The following is a 19,760-nucleotide window of genomic DNA, read 5'->3' as shown; positions in this document are numbered from 1 at the left end:
AGCTGAACAGGATTGATCGATTGAAGGTACATATTTGGGCAAAATAACTCTTTAATGATAGAAAGTTTGATATTTTGCAATGACATTGAAGGTTGTTTTACGAAGGTGACTTGGACTTTGGAGAAAAAAAGAATCTCCTTAGCTTTTATTCAGAAATATATCCAATTAAGTGTGTTTAATAAATCCCGTGTATTACAGCCAGACTATTCTTAGGATTTACAACACAATATTCAAGAAAAAAATAGTGTTAAATCAAATTTCTGCAGACTTAGTCACCACAGACCGGAGTAGCTATTACAACCATTTTAGTTTAATTCATTGAATAAATCAGGGATCATGTTCAAAAACTGAACGGTGAGAGACAGAATATACAAAGTCTCAGACAATACAAAGTTTCACAGAGGGTTGGAAGTAATAGAGTACTGTGCCAATTCTGTTGAGCCAACACGCAGAAACTCATGTACAGGCTTGTAAGGCCTCTGACAGGGACATTAAAAATATTTTTGCTTCGGATTACAATTATCCGGCAACATCAGTTCTGAATACAAAGTTCCCAAACTTTCAAGGATTTGTTCACACAATGTAAGGGATTACAGCACTTTGTCCGCCCGTTTTTGACTTGACGAGATCCCCAGACAGACACACACAAAACCAGACATCGTTTGCAGTTTTTGTCCATTTGTTTCAATGTTTTATTTTGCCATCTCCAGTCAGGTGACAAAGGCCTCGAGTGAACAGAAAGTTTGCGATTACCACCACCCTCCCCAACCCGATTGAGCCCCTCCAAAGAAACACACACCTCACTGCAAACCGCCTCGCACATTTCGGAGGCCCACACCGCTACACACTCGCGCCTCTCAAAACAAAATAGCACTCTTTTTTTCTTTTTTTTTTAATTATTTGGGGATGGCTGGGGCGGTGGGGCGACCCTCACCTGCCCCGAAGGGTGTGAGCGCCAGGAGCCTCACCACCCCCCTTGTACTTCTACAGACAAGAGACCGGCGTTACCAGGGGAAATCTGATGTTTCTTCAGGGGAGACAAAAAGCTTCTCTTTTCTTGGTTGTCTGACATGCTGGGATGGACCTCAAGTGCTCTGAAGTGCTAGCCGCCACGATCCCAGCGTGAGGAGGAGAAACGGACCTTGTTGTGCCCAATCCACTCAGGAACCAGAGCAAAGGCCATGCTGGAAAGCGGTACAGCTACAGGGACGACCTAAACCAGAATTTAGTATCTTATCTACATGGGCGACCCCCCCACCCCACCGTTAAACTCAAAAACAGCCCCCTCCCGCCCCACCCTTCCCTCTAAAAGGCTTTAGACCTGCTATAATTAATCTAAATATAAAAAAAATTATCATACAAAAGCTGAATCCCGTTGTTATTTAAACATTCAGGAATGTGAGTGGCAGAACCAACACTTTGAAGGCAAAAAAGAGCAGGAATGAGCAACTGATCAGCATTTTTTTTTTTGAAGTTGTTTTATATAAAGTAGATCTGTTACCAAACAAAACCTCAGTGATCAGGCAGAGGACCATGCAGCAAGCTGCACTGGAACATTCCCAACAGCAATGGAAAAGAGAAACCAAAAGGAAGGAGAAATAAAATAAGATCAATGATGGAGAAAGATCACAACAAAATGATTGAGGTTGTCTGAAGGCCGACGCTTTGGTGACAGAACCAATGAGAATGCAAGAGACTGGTTGTGGGTGGTGCTTGTTGCCTGGGCAGCAAAGTCCGTCTTCTCCTATTTGCTGGTGAGAACCTTGGTACCAACGGCACATTCCTCCCCCATGGCAGAAATCACGGTGACCTGTGGGGCACGCAACATGTCCGAGTCAATCATCTGAAACCCTACACAAGCGGCTCCTCGGGTTTCGCCCCCAGAGACCGGCGTCTGCTCGAGGAGCTGAGCACACTCTTGTCAAAGTGGCCACCGCGTGGCACAGGCAAAGGGACATTTCAAACCAAAATCAAATGAGACGCCTTCTCTTCAGGGATCGCGGCCCGCCTGTATTACCCTCTAGTTACTGATTGGACGTCAGCTTACTTCGACCCGATGACTTTACAGCGAAGTCTCGAGAAATTACTGAGCAGATCCCCAAAATAATCCGAGCTTAAACTGCAAGCGCATTTCTAAAAAGATTGATGACTTCAGGATTATCTTCGGTCACCGTGCAAACATTCTGAATGGTTTCAAATTTTATTAAAGTAATCAGACCTTAAGGGCCGGTGGTCATTTCCTTATCGGACATTTCTTTCTCGTTTCCGAGAACATGTACAAGTTTGCAAAAAAGCCTTCATTAAAAAAAAAAAAAAAAAGACCAACACTTCAACACTTTACACAAAAGCCTGGTAACACTAATTTTTAGCTGTTTGGGTTTCTGTCAATCCACAAATAACACCTCTGAGAATTTGGCAGGGCACGGGCCAGGTAATGACTTGACACGTTCGGTGGGAAGCTCAGCTCATGCCCGGCCAGTGAGGGCCGATTAAGAAACCCAGCTAAGAGGAAGTTCCTTCACTTGGCCAGAATGATCCCTTTAAATCCAGTTCCACATTGCAAAACAGAAAGGGGGGGCTACCTATGGGCGTGCGGCTCACTCACCATGAACTCATCACCGGCATCAAACTTTGATTCGATCTCCTTGCCGACATCGTTGTCAGGGACGCGCAGGTCCTCTCTGATGTCCCCGTTGTCACTCATCAAGCACATGTAGCCATCTGTGATATTGACCAGCTGAGGAGGAGAAGACAATGCTTTTATTTTTTATCTCCCTTTTGCACCCAAAAGGGGCAGAGTAGCAAAAAACAAAACCAAAAAAAAAAAAACTTTTGCGCTTGTGGCGCGCTGTTTTTTTTTTTGTCCATTTATCACACAACACGCAAGGCATTTTTGTCTAAGCGCAGACTGTTTACACTACAACGGCGGCTTTAAAAACAACTCAAATATCATGCCTCCATTTTGTTTACTGCAGGTACAACCGGGACAAGGTAACCAGGAAGTAAGCGTCGAAGTGTATCTTTGCTATTTAAGACTTTAAGCCGCTACACCACCCATTCGCTCGAGTATTTCTGACACAGACATGTAACTGACTTGAATAGAACAAGCCCATCACCAAATAGTCCCTTTTGCGGACATTTCACAAAAGTCTTAATATAACACTGCTGCAATCGGACATGACAGCTGGTCAGATGTTAAGGTTGACTATAGTGGAATGTCTCTACTGGGACAAATCGAGGTGACAGAGACAAAGACTGTTTTAAACCCAAAAACTGTTGACTGAAAAGGCGAACAGGTTGTAGAAACTCGTGACTTCTGTAGAGTTTGCATTGATATTGAAGCCATTAAAAAAAAAAAAAAAAAAAAAAAATTACCCCATCAAACACATCCAAGCTTCAGATTTGGCTAAAACTAAAACATAAATACAAAATTAAAAAACAAAAATCTAAAAGCAGTGCACACCTGTCCTGGGTCTGATAAAGATGGTATAAGAAATCATCGAGGAGAATTAACACACTCAGTTTTTATGAACCTCAAAAAAAGTTTGATGGAAACTTAAGAAGACCATCTGAGTTTAAAATGGCTTGGGGTAGTTTCAGCCTTTTGAAGAAGTCAGTGCTGTATGGGGGAATGGAAAGTATTAATAAATAAGTTTGGCTTTAACTCGTGCTTTAAAATAATTTCCACAGGCAAAGGGGGACAAGCGGAGAAGCGATTCTGAGCAGAAGGCGAGTTGATGCTGTGGAATATTCGAATGGGGGGGGGGGGGGCAGACAGACTGTGAAATGACTACAAAACTGCAGCAGTCAGTCACAAACTCATCTCCCATCATGATTTAGATTCTGACGGGTTAAGTGCTACGGTGGGCTTGGATAACACCATGAAAGTTATGGAGACTCTTGTTGGAGAAATGAGTCATAGTGGTGACTAGCTTCATAGTTGTGGCTGCTTCTCCCCAAATTTCAAACTACGAGCGTGAGGCGGTTGGATGCAGGTTGATAAGAGCCCGCTGGCGGCAGATAGCCGGGGCTCAGTGGCAGTTGGCGCTGGTGTCTGAGAGCCCGCAATCATACGAGACAAAAGCTTTCCGAGTAAGAATCCAAACACGGCAAGAATTCCATGTCGATACATGAGATTTTCAGGAAAATCAGTGCAAGTGGACATTAGGATGCAGTAATTCATGGTGTTTGACCATAAGACATGACAGATTCCTCACCAGAGCAATAGCGCGTGATAAGACAAAGTAAATATTAAAGCTTATCTTTATGAAAACAGAGTCTTAATGTAATAGCCACAAATGTTAAAAAAAGAGAACGTAAAGTAGGAATATAATTGGATTATCTTCCTGTGCAGATAATCCCTTGAAATCCCAGACAGAGGTGTATGCATGTATCTGTCAAAGTGCCACAGACGACTTTCGCTGGCTGGAAAGACACTTGGTTAAATACACTTCAGTTTTAGACTTGTTAGGTCATTTAAAAGAAAGAAAAAAAATTGCATCTTTTTATTTCATTTGACGGATTATCGAGGGATGATTAAGTGTATTGACTAAAATGACAGCAGCCTGGTCCAGATTAGGAGTATTTACCATACTTGGATATCTCCTATGATTTAAGTTACACCTTTAAATTTTTTTTGTCATCGAAGTGACGATGTAGACAATTGCATATCTAATCCCCAGTCTATCTGCTGGAGGCTACTGATCCCCTCATCTGTTACTCTGGCAGATGAGGACTCAAGAGATCCAGCCGCCCACATCACTACCCGCATCCCGATTCGATTTCTGAGCTAGGTGCGAGGGGCTCGACTGAACTTTCAGCTTAAAAGAAACTTTTAGGCTAGCAAGACATACAAGTTGCACATCCCCTCTAACAAGATGGGCGTCAGGGCGCTCCAGTGACACCGGCACGATAGAACATTCCTCCGGCGGCACAAGTACCTGGTAGTCTAGCCTCTTGATGGAGGGGACATCCATGTTGTGGGTGGAGGGGCACATATCTTCATACTTCTTGTTGGTGAAGATGTCGATACCAACCAGATTGACCTAGAAAACAGCAGGAAGTTTTCAGTGGCAGGCAGCTTTTGGGATCAGCACAGCAGATCGCGACGGGAGCCCAGGGACACGCAAGTCAGAGCGGCCATCTTTTCCAGCTGAGATATTTAATGACTTCACAACGACAACATATTCAGTCGGATCACTTACTAGTTACGACAGATGGACAAGCTGTGAGAGAAGCGGCTGTATACCTGCGATGGTGTGAGTAAAAACCACCTCCCCAAAAGCTTAGAAAAATTGTTCAGTTGGTTATGCTGACAATTACAGGAATTAACACTGGCTGTTTTTGTTTGAACACATTTAAATCAAAACATCCAAGATAAATTGACTCAAGACATGCAAACAGATGCGACCCAACATCGCTTATGATCGAAAAATGTGAAAACATTTTTTCTGTTTATGAAAATTCCCCCACAGACCAAGAACACAGTAAGCTATTTTGTCTTTATTTTGATGAAACTTATTCAGCTGGTTAGTTTTTAAAAAGGAGTTTGAGGGAACGGTTACACAAGCGAGGGGCAATCCTTTAACTTACGGCTATTCCCTACAGCAGTTGCCACAGCAAATCAACCTCCTCCACCGAACCCTATTTTCTGTATCCTCTTCTCTCACACTCACTAACATCACTTCCTCTTTCAATTTGTCCGTAAATATTATTTTTGATCTTCCTGCCTGGCCATTTCAACCCCAGTATCCCTATACCAATATATACACCATCTCTCCCCTGTACCTTACCGAACCATCTCAGTCCAGCTTCTCTGACCTCATCTCCAAAACATCTAACATGTGCTGTCCCCCTGACCGACTCGTTCCTGATCCTATTTTTCTACACCACTCCCAAACAGAACAGCCACATCTTCATTCCTGCTACCCCGAGTTCCGCTTCCCATCTTTTCTTCAATGCCACTGTCTCCAAACCATATAGTAAAGCTGGTCTCACAATTGTCTATTACGCCTTTCCTTTCACTCTGGCTGATTCTCTTATCAAGTACAATTTTCCCCACTTGCTCCGAGAGGAGCAATTATAAAGGCTTTATATTTACATGTATGACCTACTTTATGATTGACTACTTTTGCAATTGTACATGTTTTGAAATGATGCCCCTTTGTCTGCAAAATTTGAAGAAAAATGAAGCGAATTTCACAGTACTGCATTTTTTTTTTTTAGGTTGACTGGGTCACTTTCACACCCCAGCACTACAGCATCTTTACGCTCCTCTTAGCCAACCTGGTGCAGCTTTTTGATGGCCAATGCTGACAATTGGTGTCAAAGAGAGACTAAAAGTAAACAATTGCAGCCAAAATCTTGAGTTTTCTTTTATCCTCCCACAGGAGGTCAAAGTACAGTAAGACACCGTCTAGGGGGAAAAGATAAGGGGCCTATATACGACTCAGGCTGCCACCCCAGGCTGCTGGAGTCAGCCTGTTCTGAAACCCGAGCTGCAGGTCTCTGCCAGGCAGCTCATCTTTGACACTGGCCGTGTTTCTCCTTCCAAACTCCATTTTAGATTTCGCCCCCTAATTTAGAAAGACGCGTGTTTCGGCGGATTGGTCCGCAAAAAGGCGCAGGGAACACTTATGATATCTACCTTGGCATGCCCGTGCTTGCCAGTCTTGGAGGTGGACATCTCTACAATTTTGCAGGGACGTCCCTTCAGCACCACATAGCCGTTCTTGCGCAGTGCAGAGCACTGCATGGGGTAAGTGGCGGAGGCGCCGGACTCGCCAGTCTGAAAGTCAAGATCGGGATCTGCCATGGTTGCGATGGTTCAGAGGCGCTGCAAGACAACAATCAATACAATGTCAAAAACATACATAGGAGCTCTGACCCTTTTGTGTGAGACTGCACTAAACCCAACGCCTGAATAAAGCCTCGACAGGTTTCCTAAACAATATGCCTCATTTAAGAGTTGTCTGGGAGGTTTAACAACAGCTAGTGACGCTCCCGTCTACTTACCTTGGTCTTTTCAATGTACTTTCAACCACAGAATTACTGAAATTGGCTTAATATGTGGGATGTGGCTCCCGCACTGGGTTACCCACATTATTAGGCGATCGGGTTTATGACTCAAGGCATGTTTGACAGGAAATCCAAACACCAAGGGTTTGAATGGCTTAGGTATTTTGAACAGAGCGACGCCATTGTGGGGCGTTCGGCTCAATCGATGCATCAAAGTCGGGCAGGTGTGAAAACAGCCACCCCGTTCAGTTTATACACCTTTACCAGTGCTGCCGCCGATTGAGGATCGTACACCAGCATGTTCGGTGTAAGGTTTGCTCTCCAGTGACATTGGCACCAGTCACTTCATGAATTTTGGATGATTTAAAAGCGCCCCCCCCCCATCACCCCAATGTAACCACCACCCCCTCCCCAAAAGGAGCAGTAAGTCAAAACTCTGTGGGTGCGTCGCTCTGGCTATACTTGAGAATCATACATTTTTATAACCAATAGTTAATTGAACAAATCAATTAATATCATACTGGCCAAACTAGCAGCCAAAATGGTGGGTGGTTACATTTGAAACCAGGCCTACTTAGGAAAAAAAACTCCAGTTTAGTCTTGATTAAAAAAATAAATAAATAAATAAATTGGACGCTGCGACGGCAGGCTATTTATTGATTTTAGAGATTTCAATAGATTTCAGTGTCACAGTGTCTACCATTAGTCGCTTTGATCAAAATCGTGACATAAATTAGATGCGATTTTTTAAAATACATGAAATAAACGTGTATACGTAGAACTTCCATTCGGTAATTAAGCAGAATAACCCCGCGGATAGGCTCCGACATACGGACGCTTTTGGTTTTTTGGTATCGCGGCGTCGCCCTATTCGTCACATACCACTCGGAAATTAGGATGTAAATCCACGCCGAATCGCGACTCTCAGTTTTTCAGACCCCGGCCTCGGCGCAGAGTCGCGAAATGTCGCCGTGACCGAATTCCACGGGAGTTTTGCGGAAAAAAAGCATGGCGAAGCGGGTTCCTACCGGACGCGGATGCACACGGGCGAGGAGCCCGGATCAACACGAGGCTGGAGCGCTCACCGCTGCGTCCGCTGCTATGCGAAACCTCGCATATGCCCGCTTTCCACCCCGCTTACGGCGAACGAAGGCTTAAGTTTAAACAAATGATAATAACGGGGATTACCACGGCACGGTACCGGACGACGTTCGCGTTATAAAGGGGGGTAATATACTTTTATAAGCACGGTAGCACACGCTGTTCCTAGTTAGCTGGCCTGGAGTTGGCAAGTGCCAATAGCGCCTGTTAACGGTAAATATAGCAGCGGCGGTATTCGGGCTCAAGTTGGGAAATTTATCGAGGTTAGGTGAACTAATGTCGGATGTACGACCGTTCGAAAGCGCCTACTCGTCGGATAATCGGCGAATACTCGCCGGGGGCTCAGAGGAAGGAGTACCGTTATCCGACCCAGTAAGCTAATTAGACGCTAGCGCGGCTAGACGTGCTAGCCTCTCCATTCAACTTCGTCCAAGAGAACGCAGAGATTGACGCCCGGTCGACCGCGGCCGGGATACGTAGCTTTATTTTGCGGATAGAGGCCTCGATAATGGCACGGAATCGAGCATGACACCGCGGATTTCGAGCGCAGAGCCGAGGACATTTGCAAAAGCGGATGACAAGCGACTTCCAGCGACCGCGCCGCTGAAGGCCGCATGTCCCCCCTTTGATTCAGCGTGATGGTGTTTGATAGAACACGGACATCCACACCCCGCCTGCCCGGCCGAACGGCCACATCCGCGGCTCAAATAAACTTACACAACTTCACCGGCCGCTACGCGAGTACTCCTGGAGCCTGAAATGCGGGATCAACTCCACAGAATAACCGTTAACTCATCCGTTTGTCCCCCCCAAGGCAGAAACACGCGCCATGCCACACTTACCTTCCAAGAAAAAGAGGACCGCAAGTGCGCATGCGCCTCGAACTTCACTGCAGCATCCGTAGATGAAGAAAGGGGAGGGGGTGAGGGCGTTTATGGCTTCCGGTGGTCGCCCGGCAGAAAGGGTTGCCAAATCCGCGTCTGACCTGGCAACCCCCTCTGCAAAATGCATACTTGGGCGTAGATTAGAGTTGAAAATCGGTAACATTTCCGGGATTAGGTGGGGTTATGTAATCTATTTTTAACGACGTTGTCCGCCCGACCGCATCAGTTTCCACTTATACGCGTCACTCATGGAGGCATCGTTCAAAAAAAATGAGGGCGCAACTCAAAAAACGAAGGACTCCCATCGTGATAAAGTGAAAGGAACATCTATATTTTTTTAAATTATTTTGTTAAACGATAGCAGGACAGGACAATTCTGTCCTGGTGGATATCATCAGTAGTCAAGCAACTTTATAGATATTTATGAAAAGTACATTTTGAACAAAATGACAAAAAGAATGGTCAAATTCCTAATGGTAAACATGGTAAACATGGTAAACAATTAAGTGCTTGCAGCCTCTAAACTGAATGAAACACACAATTCATGAAAGCCATTTTGAAAGTGCACTCTTCTATAATTTTCATTTCTTTCTGTTACTCAAAGACATTTTTATTGCGGTTCTTGTCAGATAATTATTTTTCATACATTTGCAAATCCATGAAGCAACCTAAATGAGGCAGGAGCCCAAATAAAAAATAACACGGAATGTAAAATAGCTCCAAAAGTATATTACAAATACATAATATTTACCATTAAATATATCTTTTGATAATTTCCAAATGACATTTCAATTCACCTAGCTATATAATGTCCGGCCTATCATGTGACAGGTGCAAAGTTTCTCTCTTCAATAAAGGAGAAAATATACAATCAGTGTCAATCCTGCATAAAACAAGGTGATTATATAGGATCTGGGTTTAACAAAAAACTTATAGGTGACCTGAAGTCAAACAATCAAACATTAAAATACTGCAAACTTTATTAAATGATAAAAGACTACAAAAAAAAGAAAACAATTAAAATGTACGTAAGACCGTAATAACAAAGTTAACAATTTAACCGTCAACTAAAAAAATGAGTAAATCAAATATTTATTTTCTTTTTACGATACAGGGGTGAACTTTTAGCCTGCCACCCCCTCCCAGGAATCTGCAGAGCTTTCATTTCACTCCAGAGCCCCTGCAGCCTCCTCCCTGACCCCCTTTGGATTCATTTCAGTTTCCTCAGCCTCGGTGATTGCCACAGGCGGAGGCGGGTTCGACACAGGAAACGGCCAATTGCAGCTAAGAAACAGCAACACCTGATGGCGAGTCAGCACATTTTGTAAACACAAGATGGCTGTTGCCACGGCTGTTGTTGACATCCGCTGGAAATCTGAAAAGAAAGGAGGGAGGCCTATGTGGTTCTGGTGTGGAGGTGGAAAGCTGGTCAAACATCTCCCGCTTCTATGAAATGGGGCCCTCTACTGGCTTGGAGGGTGAAATGTGGGGTGCTGTAGTTGCACCTGCAGCTTCTTTAGCTTTTCATTTGAAATGGATGTCATGAGAATATCTACTTAAAATCTGATTTTTTTTTTTTTTTTTGCTGTTACGCTTTGTGTACAGGTCAACGAAGAAGAAGAGTCTGCTGGAGATGAAGACGTGAAGAAGAACAGAGGAGGAGGAGGTGTTGCTGTACAAGAAGAGGACATTTATTTCAGAAGTTCCAACATCACAGATGTGTGTTACCAGACTGAGGTCATCTTTTGACTGATTCCAGTGACTCAGACAAGGTGAAAACATACACTCACATGCATGTCACACACCTGTGCGTGCGCACACACACACACACACACACACACACACACACACACACACACACACACACACACACACACACACACGCACACACAGGCTGACAGCCATACATAGTCTTGATACGTACAAAAATTGAAATACAAATACAAATAATACCACAATAAAAACATTGTTGATTTTATTTTTTAGAAATTTCTTATAGCTATGTTCTCTAATCTGTAGAAAGACAACTAAGCTTTGATAAGTGAAAATTTTTTTTGTCTTTCCCTAAAATCATGAGTAAGGTATCATCATAACGAAAATTGTTACAGTATATATATATTTTTTTTTATTTATCTATGTTTTCTCAAACTGACCCTGCCTCTTGACCTTTATTCACAGAATGTCGATAAACGCTAACAACCCGCACGTGTAAAAAGGCTTCAGCTGGCCGGCGAGTAGCATCACTTACACCCAATGAAATAAAATGATGGCAAAAGAATTTAAAGTAAAAGATGAGCCGATTTTCCTCTCCCACAGCCTGATCACAATCCCCACAAACACCAGTCTTTACAGCAACCACGATGACTAAATCATATAAGTCACTGAAATATGAGTAGTAATCCCTATGAAAGCGTAACATACCTCAAGAACGAATAGGTTTTCGATCTTTACGCGAATGAACAAGCCAGTTATCCCAGAATCAGATTCCCGTGTCGGGATCATGACCGAGGTTTTCACGAGAACAAATACATTTGCTCTGTTTCATTCTGTTATATTTTCGCTAATATAATTCCACGCTGATTTTTATGAATTAACAAAAGTAATTATTTCGGAATTATGAGAAAAGCTTAAAGTTGTTTTCAAGTCCTGACTCCAGAAGCGGCTTATTTCTTAAGAGACACAAGTATCTTGACAGGGGCCCCGGAGCTCGACCGCAGATAAAAAGAGTATTTAATGAGAAAAGCTGGACGCTTTGGCTTCCATTGATTCAAGGAAAACCCTTGAATGGAGAGCCTCCCCAGTGATGCGGACTATCTACTTAGAATGGGAAAAGAAGCTGGAAATCCTTTTATTAATTTAACTTTTCCCATAATACTGGGATAATGAATTATTTCGCTAATGCGGGGTAACAAAACCAATACTGGAGATTTTTTCACAAGGATTCATTTTGTTTATATATATTTATAAATGTGTGCGAATGCATCATGTATCAGTATAAGCCTTGTAAACCCCTGCAAGTGAAGCTAAACTCGGCTCTGCTCTGAATTCCTATTAATGTACTTCCAGCTACAAATACTATATCCTAAATCCCAAGTATCCATCTGGCAATATATTCAAGTCAATACAGCGATGAGTAACCAGCTGCTGATCATTAGCTTAATTCAAACTATCTTTGCTGTCTTGTTTATTTTTTGAAAACAAATTAATCAGCATGTTTATTTATTCATTGCTCTGTTCTGATTGGTGTAATGCTGTATTCTGTCCTCTTTAAGGCTTTCTGCGTAGTGGGGGGGAATAAGAAACCAACGTAGAGACAAAATCCTGGCCAACTGTGTAAAATTTTGGTTTCTGGTTCAAGACAGTTTTTGCACCTGCAACCTCAATTTACTGGGTCCAGCAAGCAGCCGAGAACGGCGGCGGGTGCGCGATGCGATCACACCCTTTAACACAAACATTCAAAACCCATACATCTTATATCTGAATTTAAAATATTGATCAGGTTTTATGTTACACATCTCTGCTTATATTGCAACCTCGGCCGTCATTGCACGGGTTATTCATTTTTACAAATGCAGCTGTGATTTTTTTTTTTAATTTGTAAAATGATGTGTTTTGGCTCTTCTTTCATTTAACAGTGTTTTGACCGATTTCTGCCAAAGCAATTTTGCCACACACGATATCGTCAAACTTCGCACTCGTTCTTGATATGGTAAATTCATCGGTAGGGTATCCTTACCATAAATCAGCTTTCTGAGTGACACCGAGCAACACGTGTGTGTTCCCATGCAAAACGCACAACTAATGAACTGTGATGTACCACAGAGTTAAAAAAAAAAAGAAAACCGAAAACAAAACAAAACCTAATTCCAGAGTCTTAACTCAAACTAAACATTATGTCTCATTGGTCAGAAATAACGTTCTATCTGAGAGAAACTACAGTACGGACAGATTTACAGAGGTATGACTTTTTTTCTTTTTTTTTTTTGTTGTGTCAGTTTGTTTGTTTTTTTTGTTTGTTTCTTTTACTCCTCACCGGCTTTGCAAAGCCTGTCCTCGACATCGAAGTGAGTATTTACACAAGTGCAGTACACGGAGAGGGGGGGGGGAAAGACGGGATAGTGGGCAAAGGAGGAGGGGGAGAGAACGGAGGGCAGCAAAAAAGGAACAAAGAAAAAAAAACGCCCAGAAGGTGGCGGTGACCTTGCTGCGCCACCATGCTCTTGTGAGACGAGTCATGAGGGTTCGACGCTGCTGCAGTGACATAATACCTACTGCTACTCTCGCTCAAGCAGAGGAAGCCTCGCCCCATCCCCTCCCGTCTGCTTATTATTTTTCTTCTCACGGAGGATGTTTCAGCGGCAGTGCTTCTGCCGAGTGTTCACATTGTGAGCGGCTTCCCTTCCCTCCGTTCTCCCGAAAAAGTGCGAACCGGCCAAGGACGAGGCCCTCCCTTTGACAACGCGATTGTCACACATTTGCTCTCCATCAAATTCAGGGTTGTATTATTGCAGCGCCTGGAGTCATCTCGCTCGTCCTCCTTCTGCACTGAGAGGATTTCATTAAAAACCGTCTCCGCCTCGACCGCTGGATCTTCACGAAGAGGTCCATGTGGCGCGTGGCTTCGGAAGCTCCGGTCTTGCTTGGTGATACGGGTTCCCCTCTTCGGAAAACCCCTCAAAAGCATCTCTTTTCCGGACAAAAGAACCGACCTTGAACCACCGCCGGGCATCCTTGACCTTCTTGTACGAGCAAGCGGGAATGATTGCGGAGTTTTTTTTGTTTTTCTTTGCGTGAATATTTTTCAAGTCCTCTCTACATGCAAGCCTTTATTCAAGCAGAGAAGTCCTGTGGCGGCGGCGGCGGCGGCCTGCTGGGTAACGACCACATATCACAGGAACGGGCCCCAAAACCCCTGGGGGGGCCTCACAAAGCTAACACACAGGGAAGACTAATGCATTTTGATGATCCCTTCAATTGTGTTTTACAAATCTGAGAATGACACTTCAAAATGGATCCGGGCCTGTTGGGATTAATCGGGGAAGGGCTTCTAAAATACCGCTACTCATCGGCACATTTTATTGGCGAAATAGAAAAATGTAGGCGCAGATCTTGCTTCACTTGTCCGGCCGGGGTCACGCCAGAAGGACAAATGTGAATCTTTCATGGGGGGAAAAAAAAAAAAGAAGAGACGTTTCCGCCGAGGGTCAGACGCCGGGTCTGACTGCTGCATCATCAAGTCAAGAGCGTTTTTGCCGTCTTGGACAAAAAGGATCGTCCCGAACCCGTTGGGAGCAGCCGGGTGGAACCCGTAGTGTGAGCCCGCCCCGAGGGAGAGTCGGTTGATGTGCTACACAGGGAACTTGTCCACGACAGGAAGTCCATGGCTACTTGACAGGAAGTCGGCTGTTAGGGATGACGCTTGGCAGGGGAGGAAATGGCGGCGTCATCCGACAGCTTTGCGCCGCGGCGGTGACTCCTCCCCAGGGGTTTGGGGGGGTGTTGGGTGGTTGCAGCCCCTCCAGCGTGACGCTCTGCTGGGGTCGTCTCTCCCTCCTGCGGTGAATTTCTTCGGCAAGTCCGTCGCAAACACATGCGCGCACGCACTCACACACTCACACACACGTTCCACCTGTCATCCCGATGTCCCCCTCTCTCTCTGTCTCTCTCTCTGGTGGTGGGGCGTTGTTCGGATCGGAGAGGAGGGTTGTGGGCCGGAGGAGAAAGGTTTACCAGTTCATCATGGAGCTTCTGTTGAGGGTCATGAAGAAGACTTGGCTGCTGCCTCCCGAGCGAACCGAGGCGAAAAAAACCTGCGTTCGGGGGCGGGGAGAGATGAAATGCACAGAGCTGAGTCTTATCCCAGCTGGCGGCTGCGCGTCGACGCACAATTGAGATGGTTCACGTTGGATCGGAAGTCTGGGACTGTGTTTGATTTGGCTATGGCTATTTCGGAATTACGTCTCACAGCAGCAAGATACTTGCTGTGAAGCAGAAGAGATTCTGATTTCTGTTTTGAGTCTCCGTGTTCTCCCATGTCTGCATGGGTTTACTCCGGGTTCCTGAAGTCTGCCTAAAGTCTAAAACAGATGCAGGAGGCTCATTGAAGACCCTAAAATTGCCCTGACTTGTGAATGAAAGAGTGAAGTGTTGTATGTCTCTGTATGACTTGTGAAATAAACAGTAAATGAGTTTCTGTCTATATGAATCACAGGGCGTTTCTTTGGGTTTCTCTCGTATTTTATATTTTTATTTAGGTTTTTTCTGGTATTTATATTATTTACTTATATATATTTTTTTTACTTTTATTTTTTTCTACTTCTACTATTTGCACTATTTGTAATGCTGCTTTAACAACTGAATTTCCCCATTGCAGGATCAAAAAGTGTATCTTATCTTATGATGCATTAATGAGAAAGTGAATAGTATTACGTCCATATGATATGTGAATGAGAGTTAAGAGTTGTATGCCTCTATATGATGAATGAGAAGGTGAATGGCCTTATTTTTCTATGACGTGACTGAGAGGGTGAGTAGTTGTATGTCTATAACAGAGGGCGGCAACCTCTACCACTCAAAGAGCCATTTGGACCGGGTTGGAGGTTACTTTTAAGCAAAGTACTCAATGTCTATATGAGTCCTTCTTGCATTTATTTAAAAAAAGCCAAACTTCGATCATCCAGTGACAGCAAACCAAAAATACCGTCCTCTATGTGTGTGCTGTCATCCTTTTACTGGTGGGTGCAGTCGCTTATTAAGAGCGACAAAAATATTTTGAAACGTTTTATTTAGATGTTACAAAATTGCCATCATCTTCAAATTTAACATTACATTTATGAATGAACTATGTAAATTAAAATACATTTAAATTAAATACTTGTTAATTATTTTCAAAAGCCATAGGGAGCCGCATCAGAGGGATCCCTGGTCTATAGTATATATCATGAATGGCAGAATGAGGGGCTTTATGTCTCTATATGTGATAATAAGACCTTGAATGGCTTAATGTCCCTATATGACATGTGAACAAGAGGGTGAATAGTTTTATTTCTAAATTATGTGAGAATGAAATAGTGAATGCCTTTATGTTTCCACATTACATATGAATGACGGTGAGTAGTTGTATGTCTTCTTCTACTTTTGGCTTTTCCCTTCAGGGGTCACTACAGCGAATAAACCTTTTCCATCTAACCCTATTCTCTGTATCCTCTCACGTCAACAACCTTCATATCCTCTCTAACTACATCCATAAATCTTCTCCTTAGTCTTCTTCGAGACCTCCTGCCTGGCAGCTCCAATTCCAGCATCCGTCTTCCAATATATTCACTAACCCCCCTTTGTACATGACCTAACCATCTCAGTCTGGCTTCTCTGACCTTCTCTCCAAAACATCTAACATGTGGTGTTCCTCTGATAAACTCATTCCTGATCCTATCCATCTTGGTCAATCCCAAAGAGAACTTTAGCATCTTCATCTCTGCGACCTCTAGTTCTGCTTCCTGTCTTTTGGTCACTGTAACTGTTTCTAGACTACTGCATCGCTGGTCTCACCACTGTCTTGTACACCTTTTATTCTGGCTGATAGTCTTCTATAACATAGTGCCTTTGACACTTTTCTCCACCCATTCCAACCTGCTTGGACCCGTCTCTTCCCCTCTTTTCCACACTCTCCATTGCTCTGGACTGTTGACCCCATGTACCTGAAATTCTCCAACTTCTTGATCTCCACTCCCTGTAGCCTCACCGTTGCGCCCGGGTTCTTCTTATTCACACACATATACTCTGTCTTGCTGCGACTGACTTTCATTCCTCCTCTTTCCAGCGCATACCTTCATCTCGCTAGAGTTCCCTTAACCTGTTCTCTAGTCTCACTGCAGATCACAATGTCATCTACAAGCATCATGGTCCATGGAGATTCCTGTCTAACCTCATCTGTCAGCCTGTCCATCATAACTGCAAACAAGAAGGGGCTCATCCTAATGGAGCCTCCACCTTGAACTTCTCTGTTACCCCTACAGCACACCCCATCACTGTCTCAACTAGCATACATGTCCTGCACCAGTCTAACATAATTCTCTGCCACTCCAGACTTCCTCATACAATACCAGAGTTCCTCTCTTGGCACCCTTCTCAGTCTACAAAAACACAATGTGGCTCCCTCTGGCCTTCTCTGTACTTCTCTATTAGTATTCTCAGAGCAAATACTGCATCTGTAGTACTCTTTCTAGACATGAAGCCATACTGCCGTTCACAAATGCTGACTTCTGCTCTCAGTCTAGTTTCCACTACTCTTTCCCATAACTTAGTTGTATGGCTCATCAACTTTATCCCTCTATAGTTGCAGCAATTCAGCACGGCCCCTTTATTCTTAAAAATGGGCACAATCACACTTTGTCTCCATTCCTCAGGCATCTTCTCACACTCTAAGATCCTGTTGAATAATCTAGTCAGAAACTCTACCACTGCCTCTCCTAGACACTTCCACACCTCCACAGGTATGTCATCAGGACCAACTGTCCTTCCACTCTTCATCCTCTTCAATGGCTTCCTCACTTCACTTTTACTAATCTTTGCTACTTTGTGGTCTACAATAGTCCCCTCTTCTATCCTTGCCTCTTTTTCATTTTCAACATTCATCAGCTTTTCAAAGTACTCTTTCCATCTTCCCATCAGTCTTCTAGCATTTGTCAATATATTTCCCTCTATATCCTTCAGCACTCGAACCTGCTGTACATCCTTTCCATCTCTGTCTGTTTCGCCAACCTGTATAGAGCATTCTCTCCCTCCTAACTGTCCAACCGAGCATACAAGTCGTTGTTTTGCCTTTGCTACCTCTATCTTTACCTTACGTTTTATCTCCCTGTACTCCTGTCTGTTCTCTTCAGTCCTCTCACTGTCCCACATCTTCTTTGCTAACCGCTTTCTCTGTATATACTCCTGCACTTCCTCATTCCACCAACAAGTCTCCATCCCTCCAGATGACACACCAAATACTCTCCTACCTGTCTCCCTGATAACATTAGCTATAGTTGTCCAATCATCTGGAAGCTCTCCCTTTCTCAACTCCTCCCTGAAAACCATACAACACTCCTCCGTTTTCAGCTTCCACCACTTTGTCCTCTGCTTTGCCTTTGTCCTCTTCATCTTCCTTGTCACCAGTCATCCTACAAACCACCATCCTATGCTGTCTGGCTACACTCTCATCTAAACTATTTTGCAGTCACTGATCTCTTTCAGGTTACCTACAAACTGTAGTCTACCTGCGTGCTCCTACCGCCGCTCTTAAGTTACCCTATGTTCCTGTCTTTTCTGGAAAAAAGTCTTCACTCCTCCCATTTCCATTCCTTTTAGCAAAGTCTACCACCATCTGTCCCTCTGCAATCCTATCCTGTATACCAAATCTGCCCATCACTTCTTCATCCCCTTTATTGCCTTCACCAACATGTCCATTGATAAGAGTAAAGGAGGATAAAGTAAAGTATTACATCTATATGACTTGTGAATAGTTGTATGTTTCTATATGATGTGTGAAACAAAGCATGAATGATTTTATATCTTCTATATCTCTGTGAATGAGTGAATGGCTTAATGTTTGTATGACATGAATAAGAGGGTGAATGGTTGCTTGTCTCTACATGTGGCCCTGTGATCAGCTGGTGACCGGCGCCCCGCAACCCTGACTGCAGGATGGATGAATTATTTTTTTATATTGACAAAAGGATCCTCCTCCATGGAAGCTTCTCAAAAAGAAATCTGACACTGACTCCCTTATTACTTCCTTATTCTGAAATTAACTCAGGGGTTGTGTTCCTAAGATTTTCCGAAAATACATATTCAAAACAAGCTATAAATAAAAAGGTAAATAATACATTTTTAAAGCTCAGTTTTTAAGGGGCTGTCACTCACCTTGTCGTTCCTCTCTGATAGGAACTTCAATCGCTGAGCTCGCTTGTGCATGAAAACTCCGTCGAGGTGTCCCGTCTCCACGGAGCGGATCTCAATGGCCTTCTCCCCCCATCCCATGATCTGGTTGGAGTGGATGTAGGCTGCACACACACACACACACACACACACACACACACACACACACACACACATGCACATATACGCAACACACAGACACCCGAAAGGAGGAAAAGACTGAGTGGCGACTTCACACTCTCGCCGATCACACCTGGAGGCCTCTGGGAGGAGATTATTGCAGCATTTTCTGACTTAAACGACCTCCTGAGCTCCTGAAGCTGAGGGAGCACCGTCACAGCAGCAGAACCTCTGGGTTTCCAGCGGCCCCAGTCGCCGGCTCTTATTTTGACACTGGATCAAGGGCCCCCAACCTGGCCAACCAAGATACTATTCTGAGCCCTAACGGTGTGTTTACACAAATATGTGTGTTTCTGTGCAATCATTCTCAGTGTATTGGTTTTCTACGCCCAGCGGTGTAACCCCAGTTTTTGTATTTTCGGTGTAATGTACAAAAAAAAAAAAAAAAAAAAAATCATGATGCCGTCAGATGCCACCCTTTAAGCAACATCTTTTATGTGTTAATGACCAAATAGAGATGGAAATAATAGCTGCAAAGTGTTTACATGCTTTGTTCCAATTTGGGTATTTTTTATAATACTGTATTACTATAGATTTTTAACTGAGCTTTGAATGTGTATGATATACTTTGAGAAGCTCCTAAAGGAATGAAATGGCATAAATGTCCACCTTTAAAGAGGGCAGGAATTGGATTCTAATGGGAATCTAATTAATTCTATA

The 19,760-nt window shown here is 43.7% G+C and overlaps 2 protein-coding genes across 3 annotated transcripts in view; both read right to left on the bottom strand.

Moving 5' to 3' along the window:
• Nucleotides 1–661: 661 nt before the first annotated feature.
• eif5a (eukaryotic translation initiation factor 5A) lies at nt 662–9,101 on the bottom strand. 2 transcript variants are annotated; one of them, XM_086150749.1, is made up of 5 exons: nt 8,961–9,101; nt 6,647–6,835; nt 4,941–5,045; nt 2,606–2,737; nt 662–1,810 (listed from the first exon to the last, which is right to left on the bottom strand). In XM_086150749.1, exons 2-5 carry the CDS (start codon nt 6,812–6,814, stop codon nt 1,745–1,747), a joined length of 471 nt encoding a protein of 156 aa, XP_086006875.1. In that variant the 5' UTR covers nt 6,815–6,835; nt 8,961–9,101; the 3' UTR covers nt 662–1,744. The 2 variants fall into 2 exon arrangements, with proteins under 2 accessions (XP_086006875.1, XP_086006874.1); XM_086150748.1 differs by having other exon boundaries at nt 8,836–8,965.
• A 4,646-nt stretch (nt 9,102–13,747) lies between these two features.
• Nucleotides 13,748–19,760, bottom strand: part of tnikb (TRAF2 and NCK interacting kinase b) — a 58,752-nt gene continuing 52,739 nt past the window's right edge. The window contains 2 exon segments of the mRNA XM_086150747.1: nt 13,748–14,812; nt 18,906–19,045. Of these exon segments, the coding sequence (XP_086006873.1) occupies nt 14,729–14,812; nt 18,906–19,045 (224 nt within the window). The 3' untranslated portion in view covers nt 13,748–14,728.

The sequence above is a fragment of the Fistularia commersonii genome, chromosome 8 (assembly GCF_037954325.1).
Source record: "Fistularia commersonii isolate RoL2024-O1a breed Wild chromosome 8, RoL_Fcom_v1.0, whole genome shotgun sequence".
In the NCBI taxonomy this organism is placed as follows: domain Eukaryota; kingdom Metazoa; phylum Chordata; class Actinopteri; order Syngnathiformes; family Fistulariidae; genus Fistularia; species Fistularia commersonii.
This window is presented reverse-complemented; position numbering and strand designations above follow the sequence as displayed.